This window comes from Microtus ochrogaster, chromosome 7 (assembly GCF_000317375.1).
Source record: "Microtus ochrogaster isolate Prairie Vole_2 chromosome 7, MicOch1.0, whole genome shotgun sequence".
Taxonomy (NCBI): domain Eukaryota; kingdom Metazoa; phylum Chordata; class Mammalia; order Rodentia; family Cricetidae; genus Microtus; species Microtus ochrogaster.
The window spans coordinates 79140861-79150482 of NC_022014.1; the positions used below are offsets into that span (position 1 = coordinate 79140861).

At 54.0% G+C, this 9622-nt stretch overlaps 2 protein-coding genes across 3 annotated transcripts in view; both read right to left on the reverse strand.

Moving 5' to 3' along the window:
- Positions 1-4139, reverse strand: part of Trim65 (tripartite motif containing 65) — a 6802-nt gene extending 2663 nt beyond the window's left edge. For both annotated transcript variants that reach the window (XM_026780741.1, XM_005350758.2), the window contains exon 1: positions 2599-4139. In XM_026780741.1, the coding sequence (XP_026636542.1) occupies positions 2599-3021 (423 nt within the window). In that variant the 5' untranslated portion in view covers positions 3022-4139. The remainder of the gene's footprint in view (positions 1-2598) is intronic.
- A 75-nt stretch (positions 4140-4214) lies between these two features.
- The window catches only part of Mrpl38 (mitochondrial ribosomal protein L38), a 6904-nt gene continuing 1496 nt past the window's right edge, over positions 4215-9622 (reverse strand). Inside the window, exons 3-9 of the mRNA XM_005350760.2 lie at positions 7420-7554; positions 7138-7346; positions 6568-6640; positions 6398-6443; positions 4958-5116; positions 4648-4784; positions 4215-4517 (exon numbers count right to left, since the gene is read on the reverse strand). Coding sequence (XP_005350817.1) covers positions 4381-4517; positions 4648-4784; positions 4958-5116; positions 6398-6443; positions 6568-6640; positions 7138-7346; positions 7420-7554 — 896 coding nt within the window. The 3' untranslated portion in view covers positions 4215-4380. The remainder of the gene's footprint in view (positions 4518-4647; positions 4785-4957; positions 5117-6397; positions 6444-6567; positions 6641-7137; positions 7347-7419; positions 7555-9622) is intronic.

Consider the following 9622-nt stretch of genomic DNA (forward strand, 5'->3'; position numbering starts at 1 on the left):
CTCTGTGGTTTTGGAGCCTGTCCTGGAACTAGCTCTGTAGACCAGGCTGGTCTCAAACTCACAGAGATCCGCCTGCCTCTGCCTCCCCAGTGCTGGGATTAAGGGCGTGCGCCACCATTGTCCGACTCGCAGGATGGTTTGTGACCGATGTGGATGTCTTGAGTCGAAGACCCGGCTTTTGGTCCCACTCCTGTTTCTTGTAGGTTGAACGACCTGAGCAGAGCTCCCAGGCCACCTTCTCTGGTTCATAATTCCACCCCTCATCCCGGGCAAGGAATGAGAACAGTAACTCTGGTCAGCAGAGTCTGGAGCCGGAAAGGAGACGATGGGAGTTGTCTCGGCAGTGATCGGTTCAGCGTATAAGAGCCCAAAAGGAAGACAGGGCCCCGATTATTTGGTTGAGTTCCATTGTCCTTGGGGCCTGAAATGTGCTGTCCCAGGAGCTGGGACTACCAGGCTGAGGTTCGTGCCTGGCCAGGAGTCGGTCTCACTCCCTGCTTCGCTCCTTCCACACCTTGTCATTACTGCTTTGGGACAGGGCCTCACTGTGTAGCCCCAACTGGCCTGGAACTTGCTGTGTAGACCAAGTTGATCTTGGACTTGCAGAGATCTGCCTACTTCTGCCTCTAGCGTGTTGGAATGAAAAGCGTGCGCCACCACCATGCCAGGTAATTGTGTGAGTGTGTCTGTGTTTTCAAGACAGGGTTTCTCTGTAGCTTTGGAGCCTGTCCCGGAACTCTTTCTGTAGACCAGGCTGGCCTCGAACTCACAGAGCCTGCCTCTGCCTCCCCGAGTGCCAGGATTAAAGGCATGAGCCTCCACCGCCCGGCTCCAGCTAATTTATTTCTATTTTTACAAAATCTTACAAATAAAGAGTTATGTGAAGTTGGTGTAAGCATAGACAAATGCTCAAACGCCGAGGCGCACATGTGAAGGTCAGAAGGCACCCTGGGTGTCTCAGTCCTTGCCTTCTACCTTGAGACAGGATCTCTTGCCACTGCGTATGCCAGGCTAGTTGGCCCCTGAGCTTCCTATACCTCGCGTCCTCTCTCGTCTCAAGCACAATTCCGGTCCTGGGGGCACAAGTCACCTGACCGAAGCATCCTCCTTGCTGTGGGCTCTAACCTCCCTGCAGACTTTTGGGCCCAGCTTGGTTGCTTACACTCGTCACGAGCAGCTGAGTCTCATCCTTGCTGTCGCGGGCTTCGGCAGCTCCAGAGTTCACCCCCACCCCCACCCCCCGAACCCTCTGAAAGTCCCTTTTTTTCTTTCCAAAGCCATGCACTCCTTTGACCTCCCCCTGGCCCAGTCACCAGCATCAGAATGGCTTCCCAAGCACTCCCCTCTTTGCTCACTGTGCCGTCCTTCACCAGCCACCCGCCCCTCCTTCCCTGTCTGCCAGGCTTCTCAGTCACCCCTCTCCTTGCCGTCCTTATGCCACCCTCCTGCGACGCTACAGAACACACCGCTCCCCTCTTCTCTGTCCCATCCCCGGCAACTTCGGCCTCACACTCCCGGCTGAGATGGCCGTGGGCAAGGGTACAGGCACCACCATAGGGCCGGTTTCATCACCAACCCTCTATCCAAACCTTTCAGCAGCACAGAGCACCTAGAGACAACGTTCTCCCTCCTGCAACCCACTGCGCCCTGGCCACTGTCTCTGTAGTCTCAGGGTATAGCTGCAGGCAGGCTGTTCCTTGCCCAGCAGGTCTCTACTCCTTCCAACTATGACTTCCAACTTTCTCCTTACTGCCCGACTCTCCTCCCAGCTCTCAGGTCATGCCGTCACCCGCCCCACCCACACAGTGTCCCACTGCATCTGTGCCCTCCCTCAGATCTCACCTCTTATGCCTCCCAAATCTGATGGCATCATTGCCTTGTCTCAAGCTTGCTATATCCCTAGAGGAAGCTCCCCACTATTACTACCCTGCCCATCACGGTCTGGTCCCCCATGACTTGGCGATCATCAGGGACCTGCCTCCTGCCTATCACCTCAGATCTTGGGCTAGCCTCTTCCCGGTGCCCATCCCCATATCCTCTTTTTTTTTTTTTCTGGCTGGCACTTCCTCTTCCCTGATTGCCCCTCCCTTTTTTGTTAAATTTAATTTTTTTAGAGAGGGTTGGAGCCTGTATTGGAACTAGCTCTTGTTGACCAGGCTGCCCTCGAACTCACAGAGATCCACCTGCCTCTGCCTCCCAAGTGCTGAGATTAAAGGCATGTGCCACCACTGCCCAGCTCTCTCTCCTCCTCTTAAGCAGGGTGCCCCTGCTGTCTCTATAGAAGGAAAGATTCAGGTTTTGCTGGGACACTATCTGACCCTGGAGTAAATCCTAAGTCTCTGAGGGACAGAAAGCCCAAATGATTGATTTGCTATACACGGCCCCCCTTCCATACTGTGCAAAGTGTTTGTACACTTACTGAATGCTGACCAAAGTTGCAAATGGGGCTGCCAGCCCTGGCCTAACACTCTGGAGGTCTGGGTGTCACATTCAGGTGCACAGGCCCTCTGCTTTCCTCTGGGAACCGGCAGCCTCCAGCTGCAGCCCCAGTCTCTGGCCACGAATAGTCCCCGCCTTCCGAAAGGCCCCATCCCGCACCTCGAGCATGCGGCGCTCCACGTCCAGCAGCGCCCGCTCGTGGTGACGGCACTCGTGCACTGTGCAAGCGCTGCACACGCAGAGGCCCTCGGTGCGACAGAAGAACTCGAGCGACCTCCCGTGGCGCGGGCACCGTGCGCTGTGGCCGGCGCCGGTCTCCTGGCGCGGGATGGCGGTGGCCGGCGCCGGCAGCACGGGAGGCAGCGCCTTCAGCAAGTTGCTCAGCGTCACGTTGCGGCACAGCTTGGTGTCCTCCGGGAAGGGCTGGCGACACACGGGGCATAACTTCTCGCTGCTGCGCCAGGAGTCCTGGATGCAGGTCCCGCAGAAGCTGTGCCCGCAAGGCAGCGTCACCGGGTTCCAGTAGCGACACAGGCAGATGTAGCAAGTCACCTGGTCCTCCTCCAGCTGCGGAGCCGCCATGGCGGAAGCGGGCCAAAGGGCGCAGACCTCTTAAAAGGGCTGAGACAGCCGCGGGAGAGCGAAGGACAGCCCAGGAAGACACGACAGTGCGCCAGACATCACGGGAACTGCCCTCCGGAGGCCTAGAAGGTTCCTTGGCAGGGATCCAAGTCACCCTTGCCCGCCTTCTGACGCACTGGGAGCTGGGGTGCGGCTCCCATGTGTCCCACCCTGGCACCATGTTTCTCCTCTAGCTCCTCCTGAGGATCCGGTCTTATTTTCAAGGGACCCCACTAGGCCCAGGACTGAGATACCATCTCTGGGGGCGTTTTCCTGGCCAGTAAACTAAGCTGTGAGTGAAGGTCGTCCATAAGGAGCTCGGTAACACTTGGTAAATGCTCCTGACCCTGGACCATATTTTTGTTTCGTTTTTTGCTGGAGCAGGATTTTAGGCACTGGGATATCTCCCTTCTCTGGGAAATGTGTAATTTTGGTTCTTTTAGAATAATGATATGGAATTTTCTGTTCACTTTTTTCAGAGACCCCGTATTCTTTTTTAGGGGGGGTGGGGCTCAAGGTAGGCTTTCTGTGCAGCCCTGGCTGTCCTGGAACTCTGTAGCATGCACCACCCCGCCCAATTGAGACTATTTGATGAGGGCTCACTACTGCAGCCCCTAGTGGCCTCAGAAGCCTTTCCCAAGCCACCTGAGCAAACACCTATGCCTCCTCAGAGGCTCCTCCAGTAACCCAATCTTTGGCTGGGTGAGTTCCTGGTGTCTCAGCTGTTTTTGCACCCCATCTCACAGGGTGACTACCATTTCCTCTACAGCTGAGCAGAGCGGGCGGGGTCCAGGACCTCCCTGGGCAATGTCAATCAGTCAATCAGCGTTTTCATCTTTCTGACCAAGCCGGCAGAACTGACTTGACGCTAGGCCTTCTCCTTTAGAGCCAGAGGGACATCTAGCCACACTGGGGGTTCGAGGCCTTGGCTGGAGCTGTTGCTAGGTCTGACAGGGGGAGCCCCAGCCCAGGGGCAGGAGTGCCTGCGTGAAGAGGTCCTGATACCTGGGGCTGTCTCCCACAAACCTTAGAGGACAGGCAGCTTCACTTCCCATGCAGATCTCCAGCGCCCAACTGCAGGGTGCCTCCTTCCCACCCACGGAACACTACGGCTTCACTAGAGGGGATCTGGTGCCACAAGAGTGTATGTATGGTCATGAGGACAAATTATTTTATTCACACACAATCGAAGCACCTTCCAGCAGGCCCCGGGGCCTGATGGGACAGGCCCTGCGAGGGAGTTGTCTCAGACAGGGCTCCAGAGGCTTGGCTATTCTTCCAGCTGTGCAGGCTCACTCTGAGGTGGGTGAGTTCAGCCTCTCAGTAGATCCCATAGGTGGGCTCATGACTGTCCCTGTATCGGTCCAGATAGCGTAGGGGCTGCTGGTGCGGGAAGCGTTTCTGTTTGGGGTGGTAAGGGGGCGGCCGCACAAATTCAAACACAGGTTCCCGCATGCCTGCAGAAAAGGAAAGGGACCGGGGTGGACGACTGCCAGAACTGACCACCTTGGCTTGCAAAGGCAAGGCAGGAGAGGTGTCTGCCCCCAGGCCTGCCAGACCACCAAGCCCTAAAATGAATGCCCTTACCTAAAAGCTGATGGAAGGTGTGGGTGACTGAGTCATCCCAGCGGCACTGGAAGAAAGCCAGACCAGCTGGGGTCATGGCATCCTGGTGTTTCTTGTAGAAATCAAAAGTGCGGAAGGTCCGCTGGGCCAGCTGGAAGCTAGGGCAAGATGGGCGGTATCTGAGAGCGGGAGGGAACACTACAGGCAATCCTGGAAAGCCCCTGGGGTCCACCCAGCATGCTGGACTTCCTCCCAGGAGGAGGAAGAAGCAGGAGCCACGATCCCAGAGAGCTGGCCCAGGGTGCAGGATGCAGGGAGGGGTATAGATTACCAGGGAGAGGGACGGGTGTCCTCAGAGAAGTTGATTGGCTTGTCCTGCTTGAAGAGCAAGAAGGCAAAGCGGTGGAAGCCAGAGCCTCGAGCAGGGAAGGGAGGGAGGTAGGGACATGTCTCCTGTCCTTCAGCTACCCTGTTGCTTGGGATGTTGGTCCTGGTAGGAGGAAAGTACCCATTAGCTGCCAGGCGAGTGAGGCGGCAGGAGAACCCCTAGCACTGCACCCTAGAGGCAGTCACCCCCGAGGCCAGACCCTGAACAGCCTGTAGCTGCTGACCTCCAGGACCTCAGGCACCCACTGCGAAGGGAGCAGGCTTGGTTCAGAGGCCAGAGACGGCTGGAGAGACGGCTCAGGGGTTAAGAGCATTGACTGCTCTGCTGGAGAGCACGGGTTCCATCTCCAGCACTCACATGGAGGCTCACAACCATCTGGAACTGGCAGGAATCCAAAGCCATAGGCATTAGACTTGCAAGTGGTGCACATATAAAAACACACAGCTAGATGTGGCGATGCGCGCCTGTAATCCAGCACTCGGGAGGCAGAGGCAGGAGGATCTGTGAGTTTGAGGCCAATCTGGTCTACACGGTGGGTTCCAGGACAACCTGGGCTGCTACAAAGAGAAATCCTATCTTGAAAACCCAGAACAAATAAACAAAACACTTGTACAGGAGATAAAAAAAAAATTAATAATTCTGAAAAAAAAAGTCTTCTGCAAAAAAACAAAATAAAACCGAGACCACCACGGCAGTGTCAGCATGAAGCAGCAGGCTGAGTCGGGGATGGGAACTGGGCGGCTGCCCATCATTTAGGTTAGGGAGCCGCACCATTTTGGGGCTGCTTTTCTATCCATGCCCCAGGGTCATGTCAGGCAGTTTCCAGCCTGCTGCTGTGGTAGCCATTGCAACCCTTGCCCAGTCACGACCTTCCAGAGTCCTGCTAAACAGGTTGATAACCGTAGTGGGGGAGAGGCGGGCAAGGCAGAAGTCAGCTTCCTTCCCAAAGCTAGGGGAACCTGAGTGACCTCTGTCCCTGGCCTGTGCTCAGGGCAGAAACAGGGGTTGAGTGTCTGCAGAGCTGCTGCCACCAGGAGCTGCTCCTGATCCTCTTCACAGTCACAGCACCCCTGGATAGGAAAAGCTGCAGTGACATCGCCAGTTTCACAGGACAGAAAAGAAATAGCTCAGAGCAATGAAGATGCTTGTGAGGATTGGCCAGGGCCTACCGCACTTTCTCTTTTCTTTTTCTGAGACAGGGTTTCACTATATAACATCAAACTCAGAAAGATCTGTTTGCCTACGCCTCCAGGGTGCTGGGATTAAAAGCAGGTGTCACCACACCTGGCTTCTGCCATTTTCTCCTGTATTTGTGCTCAAGTACATACTTGAATCCCAGGGCCTCCTGGGATTCCCTGGCTGGCTTCCCACCCAGATACTCACAGCAGCCAGTGAACATACTCGGCATCTGGCTCCAGCAGGTGCCCATCTGCACAGAAACACAGAGACCATCCTTTTAAAGGAGCCAGGCCTGGAGGGTGCCCCCTGCCCAGATCCCCGGGTTCTTGGCTCAGGGAAGGGAGGCTGGAGGCCAGGTGGCCTCTGACACCTACCCAAATTGGTAAGTAGTAGTGTCCACAAGGAATCCTTGTCTGCCTCATAGGTCACCTCTGGGGCCTGGGAAGCCTAGTGGGGAGAGGTTAAGGGAGTGCTCACCCTCACCAGGTGAGAACTGTTTTCTCTGTAGAGGGCTGGAGCTTGCAAGGCCTGGAGAAGGAATTGCCTATGCTGACTCAAACCAGGACCTGACAGCTCCTCAGACCCCGACAGGGAAAGAGGGGTTTATAGACTGCCTGTAGCTAGTCCTGAGATAGGGAAAGAGGGGTTTATAGACCGCCTGCAGCTAGTCCTGAGATAGGGAAAGGGGTTTATAGACCGCCTGCAGCTAGTCCTGAGACCTGAACTTAAGGACCATGTGACAGACATGGAGGCCACGCCAAAGACAGTTGCGGCTCTGAGAACAGGAACACATGGTACTTCTCTTTGTCTTATTTCTGTGACTTTCATGATGTTGATTTCCAGGAAATCAAAGGCAGAATAACTAAATGTTAAGCCTAGACAGAGTGATGTCACGATGTGGGTGCCACGTATACACAGAGCCGAGAGGGGACAGCAAGCACTACCTCTGCTGGAGTCACTTCATTGCCATGATACACCGGGATCAGGTCCTCTTCTCCCACAGCATAAGCCACGTGAAGGGGGACCCAGGGCACAAAAGTGGCACCGTGGAACAGGTCTCGGTAGAGGCCATAATACTCCGCCAGACGCTTCTTGTGGTAGGGACCACTGGTCCTCTCCCACTCGGCCCGCACTGCTTCCAGTGGGATGCTGGCTGAGGAGGAACAGTGCAGCTTGAATACAGTGGGAGGAGCATGCACCTGGGACCCCTCTTCTGGGAGGCTCACCTGTGCGAAGGCGGGCTGCCCGTTCTTCTTCCACGTTGGCTCGAAGCTCTCGAATAAAGTGTTTCCGCTCTTGTAGCTGTTGGGTCCTAATTACCCTAGGTGGGGGCAGTCCAATGTCAATTTTGTCTTTGGGATCTAGAGAAGATAGATATGCTTATGTTGGGATAAGCAGAGCCAGGCTTTTTGTTTTTTTTTTCTTAATTCGAGTATGTGTGTCTGTGTGTTGATTCATGTGGAAGCCAGAAGTTGACTTGGAGTATTTTGCTCCACTGTCCTTAGTTTTTTTTTTGTTTTTGAGACAGGGTGTCCAGTAACTAGCTCTGTAGACCAGGCTGGCCTTGAACTTACAGAGATCAGCCTGTCTCTGCCTTCCAAGTGCTGGGATTAAAGGAATGTGCCATCACCCCACCTGAAGTTACCTTTATAGTGATTCAAGACAGCCAGGCGGTGGTGGCGCACACCTTTAATCCCAGCACTTGGGAGGCAGAGGCAGTCAACCTGGACTATGGAGCTGAGTTCCAGGACAGCCAGGAATACATAGGGAAACCCTATCTTGAACCCCGCCTCCCCCGAAAAATAGAAATTCAAAGGTGGTAAGGCATACACATCCAAGTCTTAAGTAGAGTTAGTAACAGTTTCAGGCAGATTTAAAGAAACAGCTCCCCAGCTAATGGAAATGCTTTTAATCCCAGCACTTGGGAGGCAGAGGCAAGCCTCTGGGTCGAGGCCAGCCTCGTCTGCATAGGGAGACCCTAGTCTCCAGCCAGGCCTGGTGATGTGAAACCAGCACCTGGGAGGTGCAGATAAGATAATCAGAAGTTCAGAGTCGCAGTTACGGCAGTTACAGTTATGTAGAAAGTTCAAGGACAGCCTCGGTTAGTGAGACTGTCTCAAGCAGCAACAAAAACAAAACAAACAAAAACCAGAAAATAAAACAATGTCATACTTTTTTTTTTTTGAGACAGGTTTTCTCTATACAGCCCTCCCTGGCTCTGCTGGAACTCACTCTGTAGACTAGGCTGACCTCAAACTGCCTCTGCCTCCCAAATGCTGGGATTAAAGGCGTGCGCCGGTTGAGTCTCACGTTTACAGGCAGATAACTCATACATCACTTGGAAATTTGTTTAAATTCAGACTTTGACCCATTCAAGACCACACGGCTGGGCAGCTCTTAGGGAATGCCTGTGCTGTTAGTTGTGGGGTACAATTGGGGTACAAGGACCTAGAGAACCTTCAACCCAACACTTATCTATGTACTGAGACACGACATGCACGGAACCCTCGTCTCCGGTGACAGTAGCTGCATCCTCTGTTCCTTATCTCAGTTTACATTTGAGGAGCCAGGAGTGGGAGGCAGAGGCAGGAGAATATCTGTGAGTTCTAGGCAAGTCCAGTCTACACAGCAAATTCCAACCCAGCCAGGGCTACTGTTTCTTAACAACAAATACATTTGAGGCCACTGAGGATCAAGGATGTCAGGCCTCTGAGGAGCTGGAGTCTAAATCAGGCTATTCAGATCAGGCTCGTGCCCTTAAGTACCACAGACACTGCTTGTACCGGCTGAGATGTCGCTCAGAGGTACAACACTTGCCTAACATGCACTGGGCTCTAGTTTGATCCCTACAAGGAATAACAAGAACAGTTAGCAACAAAAAATCCACCTCTTTCAGGTGGATATCTGTGAGTTCGAGGCCAACCTGGCCTACTGATCGAGTTCCAGGATAGCCAGGGCTACACAGAGAAACCGGTCTCAAAACAAAACAAAACACAACAAAACCCCACCTCTTTAAATCACACAATGCATGTTGTCTTACTTAGGGTTTCTATTGCTGTGATGAAACACCATGACCAAAAAGCAAGCTGGGGAGGAAAGGGTTTATTTGGCTTATACTTCAGCATTGCTGTTCATCACTGAAGGAAGTCAGGACAGGAGCTCAAACAGGGCAGGGTCCTAGAAGCAGGAGCTGATGCAGATGTCACCGAGGGGTACTGCTTACTGGCTTGCTCCTCATGGCTTGCTCAGTCTACTTTCTTATAGAACCCAGGACCTGCAGGGCAGGGATGGCACCACCACCATGACTGCGCCCTCCCGCATTGGACACGAAACGAGAAAACGCCTTACAGCTGGATCTCCTCAGCTGAGGCCCCTTCCTCTCTGATGATTCCAGCTTGTGTGTTGACACACACAACCACCTGGTACACA